We start from the raw sequence: 19,997 nt of genomic DNA, 5'->3' as shown, positions 1-19,997 counted from the left end.
AAAACTGCACACTTCTAGTATTGTTATTTCCCCCTAGGTACACGGTAAACCACATCAATAAATAAAGCAACGAACTTTTGAGCAATATACGCTTACATAGTTACAAACATACATGTAGAAAAAAGGATACAGTAGTGCAAAAAATAAATTATTAAAACAGAAAGAAGTATGAACATTATTTTACACAATGCTCTATAAAACCTGAACCATTTGGAATGAGACCTCAAGTCAGTGAAATTATACAGCAACATTATTAGTATCTTTGTTTTCACATTTCAACCACACAGTCATTGATCTATGGAAGAAAGAATATTAAAGCAAAACCACTTTAAACTTTTGGAAATTTTAATGTTAAAATCAAATTATGTTTTTCTGGGCTCTTAAATACCTCTGCTGTTTATGTAGTTACGCAGCATGTCAAGAAGCATCTTAAGACAGAAAGTTTCAAATAGGTCACATTCTTTTGGTCTTTCTACTCAATTTCTCTCTGTGATCAACAGCAGGCTCACGCCTCTGTTTGACACTCCCTTCTGTTAAGATATTATTGCAATTAGATATATTTACAAGACTCCCCCCAACGGCAGTGGGGAAGGTGGGAGCTCCTCTTCAGCAATCCACTCACTAGTTTTGGTTTCGGGATATGAAGGCCAGGACTCGTCGAATACCATTCAGTCTGTCCTTTAAGGACCTCATTGCTAGGAAGGGGAGCTGAGCTCGGCTTTCCAAGGGAAGAACCGCTAACATCCACCAGCACCAGGCTGGGCCATTCGGGTTCATCTGCAACAGAGAAATACAATGGGGTCAATTCTATTCCCATCCAAGAACATCAGTCTGCAGAGTTGCAAATGCTCAAGGTCAAGACCCAGGTAGAACAACTCCATGTGGCAGATTGCTAATTGTCCCTATATCTATTTCCCCCCTTATTTTAGCAGAGCATATAGCCACCCAGAAAAAAGACTGCATTTCTGAGCTTCCCTTGCAGCTAGGTGAGGCCATGAGACAAAGTTCTGGCTAATGAGATGTAAAGGGAAGTGATATGTGTAACCTCTTGGTCATGCTCTGGGAAAGCAGCATATGCCCTCTGCCTTCCTCTTTCTCTCCCTTTCCCCTAGCTAGAACATGGATGTGGTGAGGATCAGCCTTCCTCAATCAAGAGGATGAGGGCAACATTCTAAGGATGGTAGAGTTTTGTGATGAAGGAGCCTGGGTCCCTGAATGCTCTTGTGGAATAGAGCTGCCCTAACTGTCCAGGACTTAGCCCCTCCATCTTGTTTAAGCTCCGGTCATTTTTGGTTCTTGTTAAAGCAAACCAACCAATATCCTAACAGATACACCATGCTTCCTAGCCAATGTGATTTTACAAGCTAGTATCTACTATGTAGTCTCTTCCATTTCTAATATTCTGTTGAGGTCCTTTGGACTGATGCATTTAACATTCAGGCCTTCAATTCCCATGACCCCTTGACCTTTGCATGTCTTTTAAGTCCCCTCATTTCTTTGATGTGGCTGAAGGCAATAGTCCAGATATACCATGTCACTATACAGGGCCACAGCTCTCTTCTCCCCTGAAAACCAAAGGCTATGATTTACAGTACCAAAGAATCACAACCTCACTTTGCAAAAATTCCAATTAGAAAACATTCACATTAGAAATATATTCTGCCCTGGGGCTGGGAACGGTGGCTCATGCCTGTAATCCCAGCACTTTGGGAGGCCAGCGGGTGGATCACGAGGTCAGGAGATCGAGACCATCCTGGCTAACATGATTAAACCCCGTCTCTACTAAAAATACAAAAAATTAGCTGGGCGTGGTGGCGGGTGCCTGTAGTCCCAGCTACTCAGGAGGCTGAGGCAGGAGAATGGCGTGAACCTGCGAGGTGGAGCTTGCAGTGAGCCGAGATGTGCCACTGCACTCCAGCCTGGGTGACAGAGTGAGACTTGGTCTCAAAAAAAAAAAAAAAAAAAAAAATATATATATATATATATATATATATATATTCTGCCCCTAGATTTCCTTTTAAGATAAAGAGCTTTCCTATTCCACATAAATCCTTCCCCAAAATTCTGTTTGTAAGCAGCTTCCCTGGCACATATTTTAGACATTGGGAACTTATTTCCTTCTAAGCCTAAAACGAGCTTTCTGCCCACAACTTTCACAAGTTTGGTTTTAGGACTACAGAGAACCATTCTGGTAAAAGTGCCTACACCTGAAATTATTTGGCTCCAAATTGGTTCCTCTGATCGTCACCACATCTCACTGCCTTCTTTGCTTCTTTGTGCCTCTAGCTTCATTTGCATTCTTTTTTGTCCCTCCCTGAAGCTGGCAACATGCTCTCCCTCCTATTATCAGTTCTGAATATTAGACTGATGTTCTGAACTTTTTTTCCAAGGATCACCAACAAAGATATTTAAGCTGGTATTAACACTTGTGGCAGTTTCTAAGAAACATCCTCCTGACAGAACATTCTTATTTGTGGGACCACTGGGGCTGCAGCATTGACTGGAGCAAACTGGGATGGGTTTGGGTTTTTCTTTTTTGCTGGTGCTGCTGCTGCCAAAGCAACATAACAGAACTAAGAAAAAAGGAAGTGAAAGCCAAGATTTCAACTTTCTCTGTCATTAGCCTTTATGAATCACACTGTAGCATCTGTGTTTTCCCGTTACCATTGCTGATCTGTATCTTTTGCCTAAGGGAGAACGCTTCCCGGAAGGTGAAGGGGAACATTAAGCTTGATCGTGAGTTTGCTCAGAAGTATATGCTGCAGTCCTGACTCACCGTGGCCCAGAGCCAGGAGCTGGGTCACAGGAAGCACTAACTGGCCTTTCTCCCTTGAAGACTCATGATGCCTTTGCATGGGTGGGGAAGGAGCCACTTTTGTGGTCTGAGGAAAGCAAGACGTTTCAGCTCGTTAGGGAACAGACTGGTGTCTTAGAACCTCAGAATGCAAGAGGAAGAGGCGGTTTTAGACCCCTCCTCATGTCAGAGATGGGACAAAAGTTGAGAAAGGGAAAGGGATCTTCCCAAGGTTATACTGCTAGAAAGGTAAGAAGGACCAGACTTTTGGTCAGAATATGCATATTTAGATATTTCTTTTGTGACAGCGTTGAGGATGAGCATAAGTAAAGAATCAAGGAAGTTCTGTGAGTGTTGATGTAGGAGAGCCAGCTCGGAGCATAGAAAAAGATGGTGATGAGGAAGTATGTGGTTAGGATATCTCCAGCCTTATCCTAGAAAGAAAGTACTCCCTGATTTATACCAGGCAAGCAAAGCTTAGTGAAAACCATCTCCACTCTCCTAGAGAGCTTCTGATCTGCAGTTTGATCTTGCAAATAGGCCTATCCCCCAGGAAGAACACTGATCAGTAGAACCTAACAAACTACTTTCTAGTGTAACTCAACCAACAGTATTTAATGATGGGGTCAGTTTTCTCAGGAGCTGTTCAGCCCTGGTGAGGACAATAGCAAGGGTCTAGACTTGGAGAGCAAAGCATAGATAGACCGAGGCATGAGAAGTTTTTGTGGTCTTGCAGTTGTAATCTTATAAGGGTAGCTGGCCCTATCCCCTAGTTCCCAAAGCAATGAAGGAGAGGGTTATGAAGTTACCTAAAAGCAGCAGCTTTTGGTCTCAGCTCCCAGGATACCCTTCTCTTTAGTCCTGGCCTTTGCACGTATCTTGTCACCCTAACATTACCATGGTGTGAATCTGGACTCCCATGGAAGGTTCTCCTGTTGGTGATATCTATGTTCCCATTCTCTTATCTTACTTAGTTCTCAAAACCTTCCTTGAATCCAAGTTCCTACTGCTTTACTTTGGTTACCCCCAATTCTAACTTGGGATCTTTTTGGTCTTACTCATGACACTATGCAGCCAAACAACACCAAATTAAATCCATCTTCCTCTCTGTATTCAATGTGCTGAATGGCAACCACATACCCATCTAATCACAAACACTAGGCACTCTCTTCTAGTGGGGCAACCCGTTTAAAGTAGACATTTTTCTATACCTGAGGATCAGCGTCTTTCTCCGGCATGGGACCAAAGTGATTGAGTATCCGATTCTTTAGGGATGATTTGAGTGAATGAAACCACAATGACGCTTGCTGATAGACACAGTTATGTAATCCCATGAGCTCAGCACAATCCTCTCCCTGAACCTGAAAATATCAAAGTGGAAGTGAAACATTCTATACCCTCTCCATCATTCCCGGAGTCACTTTTGACACCTGACTCGCTTTGAGCATCCATTCTGCCTTCTTATGGGAAGGCTCACCCATCCAGCTTTCTCCTGTGCTTGATGTGAAATTCCCCTTAGTGAAGTGCTGGACAGTGTGTAGATACTGCTGAGCATGGAGGAAAGAGAAGGGCTCAGCTGGTAGATTAGCTGAAACAGCAAAACATGCAGAAAACCAGAGATTCAAACCAGCCTGAGTGGAGGCATGTGGTTAAATCAGGTTATACTGGTCCATGCCTTTGCCCTTTTCATTTTTACATCTGTTTTCCCATTGCTAGCTGGAAAACACACAGGAGTATGTCAGTCTTAGCATGTAACTATCTTGGTCAAACACATTTACTTAGTCATCAGATATTTATTAATCTACCATGTAACAAATGTAAATATAAATGAACACAGGATTATTTACCTCTTCTTGCACCCATTAGCTCAGAAAACCAAGGATTGACTAGATGTGTCATCTTTCTGCTTTATGGGATGATGGATTATTGGGAAGGGCTCTTAGCCAGGTTACGTACTTTAAAATACAAATGCATGTGTGGATCTATAATTGTCTCAAAAGAAAAAAGTTTAAAATATACATAAATCGATGGATAAAATATATACATATATATAGACCCACCCCAGATCTATTCCTTGGTATCTTTGACAAAGACTTAACTCCCAAGCTGAATGAGCCTCAGGGTTGATCTAGGATAGCATTTCTTACGCATGAATGCAACTCAGTAGCTAAGCAGAACCAGGACAATAGGTGCCCTCACTACCGTACTGCAACTGGATAGCAATCCAGCAGCATTCAATGCTGCTGCAGCAATTTGGTGTGAAATCCCAAGGCCCTCAAGGGCTCTGAGAAATCCTTTCGCAATTATCTTTGTGTACCAAGTTACGAGGATAGCCTGGCTTTGGGATTCTTGGCACTGGCCACCCTCACCTTTTGGTCTTCAATGTATTCAATGTCGGCTGTGTTGTAGCCATCCCGCTGGCTCTGATGGAGCACCCTGAAGCGCCTCTTTCCTATGCTGTCAACCACTGAGCGGCCATCGGCAAAGAATTGAACATTTCTGATCTCTAGGATGCAGCCATATTCTGCAAACCTGTTTATTGAGAATGGAGTCGAGAGAATAGATCCTTGATGAGTTCTGTTTCCCTGGCCTGGCACCCAGCCATTTCTGTAACCCCATGCTGTGGCTCAAGGGACTTCTGCCTATTTTCCTGTCCCTGGGTTATAGTTTCAAGTATACAACAGGCAGTGCTTGTGTGAAGAAAAAAAACAAATCATAATGTGTTTGTGTAACTGCTACCATTTATTGAGCACATACTATGTGCCGTGCCAGTGCTATGGTTTGAATGTTTGTCTCTACAACCCATTTTGAAATTTAATTGCTATTGTAGTATTATTAAGAGGTGGGACATTTAAGAGGTGATTAGGCCTCCACCCTCATGAGTGCATTAATGCTGATATGGTGAAAGTAGAGTAGGGTTGTTATTAATACAAAAGGGCAAGTTTGACCCCCTTCTTTCTCTCTCTCTGTTGCCCTTCTGCTATGCCCTTCCACTATGTTATGACAAAGGAAGAAGGCCCTTGCCAGATGCCAGCACATTGATCTTGGACTTCCCAGCCTCCAGAACCATGAGAAATAAATTTCGATTGTTCATAAATTATTAGTCTGTGGCATTCTATTACAGTAGCACAAAATGGACTAAGGAAGCCAGGAACTGTGCTCAGCATTTTATGTACATTATTAACTCACCAATCTTCCCAGCAAACCCAACGAGGTAGGTACTATTATTGTACCCACTTTACAGATAAGGAAACTGGGATACAGAGAGGTTAAATAGCTTGCTCAAACTCAAACTTGCTCCAAGGTTGCAACTAGATAATGAACACAGGCAGTTTGACTCCAAGGCCCACATTCTTACAAGTTTTATAACATATACCACTTGTTTAACCAAATATTAATTCTAGAGTTCTTTAAATAGACAGCCTCTCACATGGTAAACTAACCACCAAAGGGACCATGATCCTTACAAATGCTTATATTCTTCAGTTGGCTAACCTCATGAGCTAGGCCTCCCCATCTCCTGGGAGTACCCCAAAGTAAAAGAGAAATCCCTCATTACACAACCTCTTTTTGCTCGCATGGCTCCTTACTTACCCTTTGACAGGATCTCCAAGGCACATGCCAAACTGTCTCGTGCCTGTCTCAATGCATCTACGAATCATCAGGCGGTAACAAGGCTCAAAGATGTGCAGGGGACAAGGAACGGTGGGATAGGCCATAGTACACACGAAAATAGGCACATTCTTATTAAGGCTGTCAGAGAGAGCAAATGACAGGGATCTCAAAGCAATCGGACAGAACACAAAAATGTTGGTCAAATGTTAGCATGTGATACCTCTGGGGGAAGGCAAAGAGACACCAGTTTGTTTTTTGACGGTGTCACTTGCCAAAGATACATCAAGTTTTGATGGCTGGTAGAAAAATATTGAAATGCAATTGATAGTGTGGGCTGAGTTCCATTATCCGATGCAGAGGTTAGCCTAAGGTCTAAGAAATTAAAATTGGCATTCTACACATTTTAATTTGGCTGAAAAAGTTCTCTAGCACCTTAATATTGTGGGTGACAGCTATAACTCATATTTTGTCTTTCTTTCTTTCACGCTCTCTACTCAAAACAATCTCTTCAGGTGTTTTTCAGGCTGCATGGGGAAGGCTGCTGATGATAGAAGTGGACTCAGCTCTCCAGAAGGGTGGTGGGAAATTCTATGTAAGGTCCCTAGGGCATCTCAAATTTGCAAGGACCCCAAAGAATCTGCAAAGTAGGCACAGCTGAAAGGAGGAAGGACCAAGAGATAGGCAAGAGTAATCCAGCCCAGTGATGCTCAAATGCTTCTTTGCATCAGAATCACCAGGGGCTCTTAAATCAAGATGACTTGGACACCACATTACCAGAGATACTGATGCATTAGCTCTGGAATTGGAACCCAAGGGTCTGCCTTTCTCTTTCTTCTTCTCCTTTTTTTTTTTTTTTTTTTAGCGTAATCTTACTCTGTCACCCAGGCTGGAGTGCAATGGTGCAATCTTGGCTCACAGCAACCTCTGCCTCCTGGGTTCCAGCAATTCTCTTGCCTCAGCCTCCCGAGTAGCTGGGATTACAGGTGCATGGCACCTCGCCTGGCTAATTTTTGTAATTTTATTAGAGACGGGGTTTCACCATGTTGGCCAGGCTGGTATTGAACTCCTGACCTCAAGCAATCCACTCGCCTCTGCCTCCCAAAGTACTACGATTACAGGCATGAGCCACCATGCCCGGCCCTGCCTTTCAATAAGTACTCCCAGAGAGTCACACACACAACCTGTTGGGGAACCAAAACAGAGCCAGCTCCTCTGGGATCCTTGTCTTCTTATTTGTCTAGTAAATTCAACACAGGAACATCTGAACCTAAACCTATCAAGAAATACAAGACCAACTGCCCAAATCTCAAAAGGATCAAGTTTAGGATTCATTTACATAGAAAGTCCTAATACATCTCAGTATTTGTTAATAAGACCTTAAATGAGATTTGAGATAAGGGCTCAAGAGGCTCAATGCTAATTTACAGATCAGAAATAAAGATAAAGATCCCCTGAGTAGTTCCAATGTAAATTAGTGAGAAAAAAAATGATTTCTAGTTTCTGAGAAAAACATTATTCAAAGTGAGGAGTGCATTCAAACAAGTCACTGGCAGAGTTTACGAATGTTCTCTACACAGTGGGCATGAAACCAGAACCATTTTTGCTGTCAGGAACCTTGCCTCTGGAATGCTGTTAGGATTCTACTGCGGATCGGGGTAGGGGAGGGCAGAAGCAAGACAGGCAGAAATTAGTGATTGCCTCCTGCTTTTTCTGCGAAGGGAGCTGTTCTCACAGCTAGGCGGAGGGCTGAGAGCCTCACTGACACCTCTGACCCTCCCCTTCACCTTTCACATTACCTGTGCACGGCAGAGAAAGCACTTAACAAGTATTAGTATTATTACCATTAATTAAGTGCTTACTATGCACAAGGTCATTTGATTTTCATAAGAAGTTCATGAGGTGGCCAGGCATGGTGGCTCATGCCTGTAATCCTAGCACTTTGGGAGATCCAAGTGGGAGGATCATTTGAGGTCAGGAGTTCAAGACCAGCCTGTCCAACATGGTGAAGCCCTGTCTCCATTAAAAAATACAAAAATTAGCTGGGCATGGTGGTGCATGCCTGTAATCTCAGCTACTTGGGTGGCTGAGGCAGGAGAATCGCTTGAACCCGGAAGGCGGAGGTTGCAGTGAGCCAAGATCACACCACTGCACTCCAGCCTGGGTGACAGAGTGAGGCTCAATCTCAAAAAATAAGTCCATGAAGTAAGAACTCAAATTATTAAATTATTCTCAAGCTACAGATAAGGAAACTAAGGCCCAGAAAGGTTAAGTGACCTGCCTAGGGTTGTGAAGTAGACTCACTTTGAGGTAGAACTGGGTCTTAAGCCCGGTTCTGGTTGACACCAAAGTTCTTAACTTCATAGCAACTCCTTATGTATCTGAAAACAATCTTTTGGCCATTTCGTTAAGTTCCCCTGATTAAGCTACTCCAATTTACTCTCGCCAACAAATACCCTGTTACTGGGGGCAGGGTGTACCCTCATCACTGGTTTCGCTTATGCTTCTTCAGTGGTATGCTGGTATGTTTAACAACTGGCTCTCTGGGTGCAGGGGAAGCCCTGGTTTGTAGCACTTGCCAATTTCCATGGTGTAAATACTCTCACCATAGCCAATTTCAAGCAGCTGGCAGGACATCACTAAGTCGGATACCTCTCATGAGCTGGTATGAGGGAAACAAAACAGAAATATGCATATACATACTTAGAAAGTTCTTCCATTTCCTCTTCGTAAAGCTTCCTTCGTTCCTTCAGTTCTTCTGGAAGGAATTTAGCTATAAGCTCCTCCATTATTACATTTTTGCTGTATTTTCTTGATGCCAAGCACTATATGGGGGGAGGCAATTAGATAATATGCAATTAGGTAATATGCAGTCATCAGCAAAACACTTCTGATGTAATCACTGGACAAGTCACATGACCCACATATTGGAGTAGTCTGGACCCACAAATCAGCAGATGATACCATCATAATATATGTATTTTCTGGATGTTAGTTTCATTTAAAAAACCACACATGCAATTGATTATCTTTATAATTAGAAAAAAAATATTTTAACAAGGGGGTAAAACCTGCATGGAAGTTTTAAAACTCTCACAATTTTCCTGAAATACTGAAATCAAGATCATGTTCTTGTCCAAAAAGTGGGGTGGGGGGAAATCCTTCCCTTTCCATTTTCTGTTGATCGTGTTTACAAGCACACAGAAATGGTCTCCATCTGGGATATGCTCAAAGTTAGTGGCCAAAAGGTTCAGGGAACTAAAAAGCATTTTTCAATCACTGATCCTTTCCTGCCCTGTCCCACTCCCAGCCTAACCCAATGCTTGGGCTTCTGGATATTGCCAAATCTACCTATTTTTTCTCTTTTAATTTTAGTTTTAAAAAACACAAACAGCTAAATATTGATTTGTCTATCTGCCTTTCTAATATACCATCTAGGTATCACTGAGATTAAAAGTCATGATTTCAAGAACTGGACTCAGGCTCAATTGTCACTGTTACTCTTCTCCCAAACACCTCTGACCGATGCACACCCAGGGATGTTTAAGTAGTGGGTATTTAACGGTGTGAATCAAACAACTGATGTTAAAACATCTGCGGAGAATTGCTTGCTATGGAAACTACCCCTACAGTCCCAGCAAGGAGAGTGCCTGAGTATAAAACTGTTGGCTTCAAACAATTTTGTTCCTTTCTCAGTATGGGCTGTGTCTCTATTCTGCAGTGAACATGATTGGAATATTTAATCCTATGTAAAATAGTGCAAGTGTGACCCTATGTGAATACACAGAGATAGATGAGAATATCTTCTAGACCCCAAGTCCTGAACCGTATAGCATCTGTCTCCAGGATGCCTTATCTGCCACTGCCACTGTCACTGCCATTGCCTGGCTATGGGAAAATCAACTGCACTTCCCAGTCCCAGTTTTGGGGGATAAGCAGTGATTGAGGAGGTAGTCGGTCCAAAAAGTAGGTGACTCCTCTGCTGATGCTAAAACAAAAAGCCAGAAAAGGCACATACTAAAATGTTAACTAACAGTGATTTTCTCTAGGTACTGAGCATATGGGTAGATTTTTCTTCTTTCCACTTAATCTGAATTTTCCAGTGTTACAACAACACAGATGTATTATTTAAGTATAAGGATTATGGACTTCTCACCTACAATCAGGCCTGCAAATCCTACAACTTTTATCTAGGGAAAGGTATGACATTGGCCCTCCTCCCAATCCCAACACATACCCTGAGGGCTACCAGTGATGATTATTTCACTCTATTCCCTTAATTTAAATACTGGGGTGATGGTAAAGCTCAACATGTGACTTCTCTTGACCTGTAGTCACCTAGAGATAGCCTTGCATCTCCAACCTCTCCTCAGGAATGACAGGGGTCAAGGAATATTAACACCAATCATAAAATGTGGCACATAAGTCCCTGAGGGAGGGAAAACAAGATGGATTCTCAGGTCTTCTTTTTCTATAGGAAATTCCTTCAGGTTCACTTGAAAAACAAAGGTGGGAGTCTGTGTGATTAGTTTTAGAGAACCTGGAAGTCCTAGAGGGCTGCTGTCTGCTAAATTGGCTTACTGCAAAAGCTCTAGGGCTTCCAGGTACAGTGGCTCCTGAGGGGTTGGACAAGGATCACTCTGAAGTTCTGTGAGGTTCTCCTGGGGCCTTTGGAGCTGTTATCTTCAAGCCACAGAATAAACATTGATGATAAGGGAACATCAGGGCTTACCTAGTCCAATCCTAGAGGGGACAAAAGATTTACTCAAGATCACAGTATATCAGGTGCCATGATGAGATCAGAACCAGGATCCAAGTTTATCATCTATTTAACACTTTTGTTTCCAACACAAATTGATTTCCCTACTTACACCGCATAAAAAACTGCATGTTGCCTCATTTTCCTGAAGGGCTTTATGGAGATGGGAACAGTGGCTATAAGATAGGAGAAATAGGCTGGGCATGGTGGCTCACGCCTGTAATCCCAGTACTTTGGGAGACTGAGGTGGGTGGATCACCTGAAGTCAGGAGTTCGAGACCAGCCTGACCAATATGGTGAAACCCCATTTCTACTAAAAATTCAAAACTTAGACCAGGCGCCGTGGCTCACGTCTGTAATCCCAGTACTTTGGGAGGCCGAGGCAGGCGGATCACGAGGTCAGGAGATCGAGACCAACCTGGCTAACACGGTGAAACCCCATCTCTACTAAAAATACAAAAAAATTAGCCAGGCATGGTGGCAGGCGCCTGTAGTCCCAGTTACTTGGGAGACTGAGGCAGGAGAATGGCGTGAACCCGGGAGGGGGAGTTTGCAGTGAGCGAAGATTGCGCCACTGCACTCCAGCCTGGGTGACAGAGCAAGACTCTGTTTCCAAAAAAAAAAAAAAAAATTAGCTGAGCGTGGTGGCATGTGCCTGTAATCCCAGCTCCTTGGGAGGCTGAGGCAGGAGAATTGCTGGAACCCAGGAGGTGGAGGTTGCAGCGACCCGAGATCGCGCCACTGCATTCCAGCCTGGGTGACAGAGTGGAGACTCCATCTAAAAAAAAAAAAAAAAGACAGGAGAAATAGATGGTTTGAGGAAGTAATGTGCCCTACCACAGTGCAGTGGCTTGGGGTCCAGTTGAACACTGTCTTAGTGCCCAATTCCAAATAAGCTAAACCTAACAAGAAAGAAATACTGATTTAAACCAAACAAAGAAATATTAATTTACCTGTGAAAGACCATCTTTGCACAATGGACACTTGGCGTTGTGATCTAGGCATCTTTCTAGGCATTTTAAGCAAAAAGTATGCCCACACGGTGTTGTGACTGGCTCATAGAATAATCTGAAATTTAGGAATCAAAATGGAAGAAAACTTCAATAAGACCAAAAATAAAAGAGCAACTCAAAGCTAAGGTTTTAAAGCATTATTTAGACTATTTTAGGGTGGGGGAGGAGTTCTTTTTTAAAAGTCGCTATTGTTGCACTTCAGATAAACATTTGCCTTTCGTTTTTGAGCTGGATTAAAATACATTTATTAAAGTTTAGGGCATAGCTAGATCATTTTGTAACATCAATTCTAGTCTATCTCTTCTGGGGAATTCAGATTTTTTGCCCTGTCTGGTCCAAGAAAAATAGAGATTAATGCACAGAGTGTCTGGATAAAATTCTATTCTGAAAATATTAGCCAACCTGTTCACCTGAGTATATGTAAACACACACAGACACACACAGACACGCAGACACACACACTCTCTCTCCCTTACACATTTACCCACTTAAGCACTTTACATCATATTACCATGGAAAAAAACTTTGTTTGCTAACCTTGATTCCTCTTTTCGTCTAAGCAATGTTAATGCCTGAAGGATATCAAAACTGTACCTCTAACAAACATAACTGCCTTTTATATAGATAGATAATTTTCATAGGGGGAGAATAGTATTGTTAGTGTGCTTACTGATATAGACCAGATATGGATCTATATTGATGCATATACACATATACATACATTTACATGTGTACATACATATGTATACATACATATACTTCAATTTGGTACTATTTTAATTGCTTGGGGAGAGTAGGATATTTTCAAAGCAATGTGGGAATCCTTTTATAAAGCTGTTCTGTACCTTCAGAAATTCATGGATTTGCTTTGCTTAAAAAAAGGCTCACCTGCAGCGAAATCAGTGAGTGAGGGTAGTTGAAGATGACCGTTGAGGAGTGGGGCTTGCATTCACCAAAAGGAGAAGCACAGGAAGAATGGAAAGACCCCTCCCTGCCTGACCAGCCTATTTTCACCTCACAAGAGTGTTCAGTGGAAAGTCAGAGGCTGCCAGCTGTACGGCTCCCTCGTGTGGCCAGGAGGTGCACCAGCAGCCTGGCCAGCACTGCCAGGCTGAGTAGAAGAATCAACATGCCAGCTGAAAAGTACTTGTGAAGAAATTGAACCCACTAACTAGAATGAACCTGAGGTCCAGAAAGGTGGAAGTTACTTGTCTAAGTGTGCACAGCCAACTGTTGACAGATGAGAGTCTATCCAACTTCCACTTCCAGTCATGTGCCTTTTCTATTGCAAGGATAATTCTCAACCATTGCTGTGCATCAGAATCACCTGGACAGCTTTATCTTTAAACTGCTTTATTGGTGCAAAATTGATATATAATAAATGGAACAGACTTAAAGTGTACAATTTGATAAGTTCTGACATATGTACACACTTATGAAACCATCGCCACGATCAAGATAGGAAACATACCCATCACTCCCAAATGTTTCCTCTCGCCCCTTTGTAAGCCCTCCTTCCTGCCTCCCCAAATCACCTGGGGAGCTTATGGAAACTCTAGATGCCCACTACAGCATCTACAGAGATTCAGATCAGTAGACCCAGTGTACAGGACAGGCATCAAGACTTTTTTTAAAGCCTCCTGGTGATTTTAATGTACAGCCAAGGTTGAGGATCACTGTGTTACACAAATCCCATTAATCTCTGCATAGGCAAACTTTCTGTATTGGTCTTCAAATATCAGTTACGTGTGGAGCAAAAAAAAAAAAACAAACAAACAAAAAAAAAAAAACAAAAAAAAAACAAAAAAACATCGTGAAGCTCCACTGGCCAAAGTTCCAGATTCAGCATGTCAAGGGGACTAGAAAAAATGGGATATTTTTAACAAGCCAATGGAGGTCTGGAGTAGAAGAGAGACTTTTCATATATTCATCTTTTTGGTACTTTTTGAATTTTTTGATTCTGTTTAAAAAGTAGTTAATTTGTTTAACAAATTAATTAAAATTAATAAATTTTAGTTATCCAATTGGCCAAAAAGCAAAGTTTTTTTTTTTCAAAAACTATTTACTATGGAGGTCTCCGTGCACTAAGGCAAGAACAAAATATGAGAACTGGAAAGGAAAAAATCAAATCTGTCATTATTCACAAATGATATGGTGAACTTAGAAAAATCTAAAAGAATCTACAAATGATTATTAGAATAAGAATAGAATTAACAAAGTTACTAGATAAATACACACACACACACAATTATACTTCTATATACCAGCAATAAACATTAGAAATGTTATCATCTTAAAGATAACATTTACAACTGCTTTTAAAAATCAAGTGTCCAGGAAGAAATCTAACAACAGTTATAGGAGACCTCTTTTGGAAAAAGCTACAAACACCTCATTGAAAGAAAGTAAACAGCTAAGTCCCAATAAAAAACCTCAATGGGTTATTTCATTTGTTTATTTTTGTAGAACTTGACAAGTTGGTTTCTAAACTTTATAAGGAAAAGCAAAGGGCCAAGATACATCTGAAGAGCAATGATGTGGGAGGACTCACTCTACCAGATAACAGAACATATAAAGCTGTGGTGATTAAAACAGTATATGACTAGCACAAGGACAAATAGACTCAGGGAATAGAATAGGAAGCCCAGAAACAGATCCAGATGTGGATTCTTGATTTATGACAAATGTGTCACTTCAAAGCAGATGGGGGAAAGATTTTCAGTACATAAATAGCCTTCTCAATAAATGGTATTAGGAGAGTTGGCTATCTATAGGGGGAAATGAAATTGGATCATCTCTCATATCATTCGCAAAAACCAATTCCATGTGGGCTGTAAAAATAAATGTGAAAAGCAAAACAATAAAACATTCAGAAGATGAAATAGCCAGGCACAGTGGCTGGCACCTCTAATCCCAGCTACTTGTTGGGGGGTGCTGAGGTAAGAGGATCGCCTGAGACAAGAAGTTTGACACCCCATGTCTTAAATAAATTAATTAGTCAAATAAAAGAAAATAAAGATAAAAGAGGAGAATATCTTTATGACCTGAAGGTAAAAAAATGAATTATGACACAAACCCTGCCTATAAATGAAAAGATGGATAATTTTGACTGTATTAAAATGAAGCGCTTTTGGCTGAGTGCAGTGGCTCACACCTGTAATCCCAGCACTGTGAGGCCGAGGTGGGCGGATCATCTGGGGTCAGGAGTTCAAGACCAGCCTGGCCAACATGGCAAAACCCCGTAAAAATTAACAGACTGTAGTGGCGCATGCTTGTGATCCTAGCTACAGGGGAGGCTGAGACAGGAGAATTGCTTGAACCCAGGAGGTGGAGGTTGCAGTGGGCTGAGATTGCACCACTGCACTCCAGCCTGGACGACAGAGTGAGACTCCATCTCAAAATAAAAAAGAAGAGGAAACGCTTTTAAGTTCATCAAAAATGTCATTAAGAGGGCAAAAAGGCAAGCCAGAGTAGGAGAAAGTATCTGCAACACATAACGACTAGCAAAGAACTTGTATCTAGAGCATACATAGAGCCCCTAGAAGTCAGTAAGAAAAAGAGAAGGAAGCCAACAGAAAATGAACAAACACTTATATGCACCAGCAGATGTAAACAATGTTTATAGCAATGTTGCCCATGATATCCCCTAACTAGATGCAACCCAAACATCCATCCATAAGAGAACTGGTGGATTCATACAATGGAATATTATACAATAATGAAAATGAACAAACTTCACCTACATGCAATAACATGGATAAATCCTAATACTGAGTAACACAAGCCAGATTGAAAGAATAAATTCTGGATAATTCAGTTTATGCAAAGCTTTTACGTAGGCAAAACTAGATTGCATCACCTAGATATGCATATACGGGTAGTAAAGCTATAAAGAGAAACAGGATAAAAGTCAAGATAGTGGTTGGGGTAGGGAGGATACCTACCTCCCTAGGGGTATCCTCTATGATTGGGAAGAGGCATATGGGCAGCTTCTTGGGTCCTGGCAATGTTTTACTTCTTGAACTGAGAGGGGTTACATAAGTATCTTCTCTACAATATTTTGTTAAGAGAACATATTTATATTTTATGCACTTTTCCACTGTGTGTATTTCACAATTTAAAATGTTTTTCAAAAGTGTGATTTGGAACCACTGCTGTGATCTAATTATCAGAGCAGCCAAACCAAAATATCTCATTTCCTTGGTAACTTAGTCCTGTGAATCTGAATGCCTTATATTATTCGATGGTACTAATGATGAAGATGATTGATGAATCTGTATCTACAACTAATATGCAAAACTGTTTTTCCTGAGAATTTCGCAATTGGGCCTATTATTCATTTAAGAATGTAACCTAATGCAATCTATCTAAAATAACAAAGATATAGCTGGCTAATTAATTGCAATAAATACTGACATTTAGTGAGCAGATGAATAAAACACACACAAAAGGACACAGCAATCTCTTACCAAAAGCTGTGATTAAAATGCCCCTGACTGAGTAGTAGCAAACACAAATGTGGCCACAGATGCTGCATAATTATTGCTTTGAAATAGTTCAAGGTTCAGATGCTTAGAATACATTACACTTTTCAATACTCAATTCATTTCTATATTTAGGGCTACTCTGCTTCTCTGCACGGCCTGAGTAAAGTGACTGGAACAGATGGAATCTATTTCTCTGGCTATATTTCTTGGTGTGTCAATACTGAACTTTGTATATTAAGAGGTGGTAATTATGATTAGCTTCATTATACTACTGAGAAAATTTAAACCCAGACAGGTTAAAATAACTTGCTTAAGATCACACAGCTAGCTGGTAAGTAGCAGGGCTTTGGGATGTGAGGTCAGATCTGACTCCCAAGCCCATCCTTCTTCTTCACTCTACGATGTGACAGCAACTATGTGCATGTATTTCTGCATCCAAATAGACATCATCCATCTACATGTAGATGCACACACTCATATGCACACTTTTCTCCCTCCCTCTCTCCTCTCTCCCTCCTTCTGAGAAAGAGAGACAGACGGAGAGAGAGAGAACTTGACTAGAATTCTTTTTATTTACCACTTTAGGTAACGATTTCAGAAAACACGTCCAAGAGGTATTTATAAATCAGAGCAGGGCCAGATTTTCACACAAAAAACATTTTACATTGTTACATGATGGAGTAAACAATAGCAATAATAAATGCTTTCAGTTTGATGTCAGCCCGGATAAAATGTTTGGCTTGTCTGGAAATAGCTATCTTTTCCCACCAGTTACATCCTTGTATTGTGTTCTTTTGCTATCAAATGAGAGCAAAGAGGAAAGGAGAAGGAAAGGAGGGAGGGGAGAAGGAGAGGGAGAAATAGGGAAAGAGGGAGGAAGACAGAGTGACAGTGTGTGTGTGTATGAGACAGAGAGAGAGAGAGAGAGAGAGAGAGAGAGAGAGAGATTGAATGAGAGTGAACTGACAGGATCCTTAACACCCAGCTACTTGAGTAGCTAAAACTAGGTTAAATATAAAGCTTCTTGTTAGAATTGACAAAGAGGTTACTGGGCCATTAGATAACTGGTTCAAATATCAAACATTCTTACTGCATATCTCAAAATGTCCTTGTCACCCCAAAAGTTCTGCTCCACAGCAGCCCCAGAGGTGGCCCCCAACAGCTAAGGTATCCACACGAGGCAAATATCAAAGGAGCACTTGCAACCACTAAGGATTGAGGGGCAGAGTTCTGAAGGGTTGAAGTTAGTGGGTAACTTCCCTCAACAGAGCTCTCCCAGTTCAGCAAGGGAGACTTGGAGATTGGAATGGTCCTCACTTACACACCTCGGATTATTGTTCCACTCACTCTTTCCACCCTTTTCCCTGTAGAACTTACAACCTGCTCCTCCTAATTTTCTCTCTAGAATCTGTGTATACAAATTCACACTCTAACTTGTTTTTCTACAAATGCAGCTCCACGAAACTGGATTTCATACTAAAATCTTGCACAAATAGTAGAAATGTCTAATTTCATGACCCCCACAGATTGTTTCAGACTATCTTTACTCCCAGACACTCTCCCACAAGCACACATGAGGGTAACAAGAGAACCAATCATATTCCTAACACCAAGAAAGAGAAGAAAAATACTGCAGAGGTGGAATCAAAAGCTTTTTCAATGCTAACATAATTCAAGCTGAAGCATGTGTATGAAATAGCCTCTGTCCACATCCGATGTCTAACTTACAGACAAACCCTGTTGGAAAGGGAACTACATGCTTCTGACCGATGGCTGCAGTTTTCAGAACCTCAAAATCCAGAGTTCTTTCTAGATTTAGTAGGTTTCTTATCACCATCAAGCAGTGAGAGGCCAGCTATAACTTAGCAGCTTATGCAATGGCTACTCCAGGCACAGAGGGTTTTTGTTTTGTTTTGCTTTGTTTTGTTTTGAAGTCTCACTTAGAACGGAGGGGCAGGATAAGAGAAATGGTGGCTTTTAAATTTCGAGTGAGCCAACTAGAAGGGGGTCTTATCCTCTTGGTGTTTATTTCTTGGACCAAATTGGGAGACCTCCTTCAAAGCCCCCTGTTGAGTTCAAGGACAAACAAGATGAAAGGGAGAAAGCAGAGGAACAAAAGAACTTACACCTCAGGATTCTGAGTTTTCAGAGAAAACACAAACAGGATGAGTCTGTATGTTTGATTTCTTGTCCCCTGGATGTTGGGGGGAGTGTTAAGAAGGATACGCACAACAAAGACCTGGCCTCTGAGCAGGCTAAGTCAATCTACTCCACAGCTCACATCATGGGCTTAGAGTCACAACGGTATTACCTACAGGAGCCCATTGCTCTGCCTGGAAGTAGGATTTCTCTATCTTCTACCTTGGCTTTGCCAGAACCCACCTGCCATTCTATCGTGAGGGAGTGAGGGAAGTAGTGAAAGGAACCTGCTCATTTAGCCCCTCCCACCCTAGCCCACTCCACCCACACCAACTCCTGACATCATGTGAGGCTTGCTTTGAGTGCTTCAATATTCCACCTGCTGAGTAGGTCTGCCAAAGCTTATGAGCAAATCTGGCATCCAAAATTTTTTTTAAGAGAAAGAAGGTCCACATTTCAGGTAATGGCTATGTTACTCATTTTTAGTCATCCGACAACAGTCATTCAGAATACAAATGCAGGTGATCAATATGAGAAGCATATGTGCCCATTAAAGGGCACATATCTGAGCAGTTTCTGCTGGCTGGATCCCACCATGTAGTGTATGAAAATACTTTTTTAGGGCCAGGCACAGTGGTTCACGCCTGTAATCCCAGCACTTTGGAAGGCCAGGGTGGGTGGATCACCTGAGTTAGGAGTTCAGGACCAGCCTGACCAACACGGTGAAACCTCATTTCTACTAAAAATACAAAAATTTGCCAGGCAGGAGGCTGAATTGCCTGAACCGGGAGGTGGAGGACGCAGTGAGATGAAATCACACCACTGCACTCCAGCCCGGGTGACAAAGTGAGACTCTGTCTCAAAACCAAAATTAATTTAACTTAATTTTTAAAAATTAAATAAAAAGACTTTTTGTTATATTTTCTCTTGGGTCAATCATCTTAAAATAAAAAAAGAAATTATTTTTCCGTAAGTTATTGGGGTACCGGAGGTATTTGGTTACATGAGTAAGTTCTTTAGTGGTGATTTCTGAGATTTTGGTGTGCCATCACCCGAGCAGTATATACCGCACCATGTTTGTAGTCTTTTATCCCTCACCCTCCTCCCACTTTTCCTCCCAAGTCCCCAAAGTCCATTGTATCATTCTTATGCCTTTGCATCCTTATAGCTTAGCTCCCACATATCAGTGAGAA

General features: G+C 41.6%; 1 protein-coding gene across 3 annotated transcripts in view; it reads right to left on the bottom strand.

Moving 5' to 3' along the window:
* Positions 1-327: 327 nt before the first annotated feature.
* The window catches only part of LONRF3 (LON peptidase N-terminal domain and ring finger 3), a 44,922-nt gene continuing 25,252 nt past the window's right edge, over positions 328-19,997 (bottom strand). For all 3 annotated transcript variants that reach the window (XM_025372564.1, XM_025372565.1, XM_025372566.1), the window contains 6 exons: positions 12,119-12,233; positions 9,110-9,231; positions 6,389-6,547; positions 5,164-5,326; positions 4,006-4,155; positions 328-777 (listed from right to left, as the gene is read on the bottom strand). In XM_025372564.1, the coding sequence (XP_025228349.1) occupies positions 622-777; positions 4,006-4,155; positions 5,164-5,326; positions 6,389-6,547; positions 9,110-9,231; positions 12,119-12,233 (865 nt within the window). In that variant the 3' untranslated portion in view covers positions 328-621. The remainder of the gene's footprint in view (positions 778-4,005; positions 4,156-5,163; positions 5,327-6,388; positions 6,548-9,109; positions 9,232-12,118; positions 12,234-19,997) is intronic.

Source organism: Theropithecus gelada, chromosome X (genome assembly GCF_003255815.1).
Source record: "Theropithecus gelada isolate Dixy chromosome X, Tgel_1.0, whole genome shotgun sequence".
NCBI classification, from domain to species: domain Eukaryota; kingdom Metazoa; phylum Chordata; class Mammalia; order Primates; family Cercopithecidae; genus Theropithecus; species Theropithecus gelada.
Note: the sequence above shows the minus strand (reverse complement) of the source record. Positions and strands in the feature narration are given on the sequence as shown.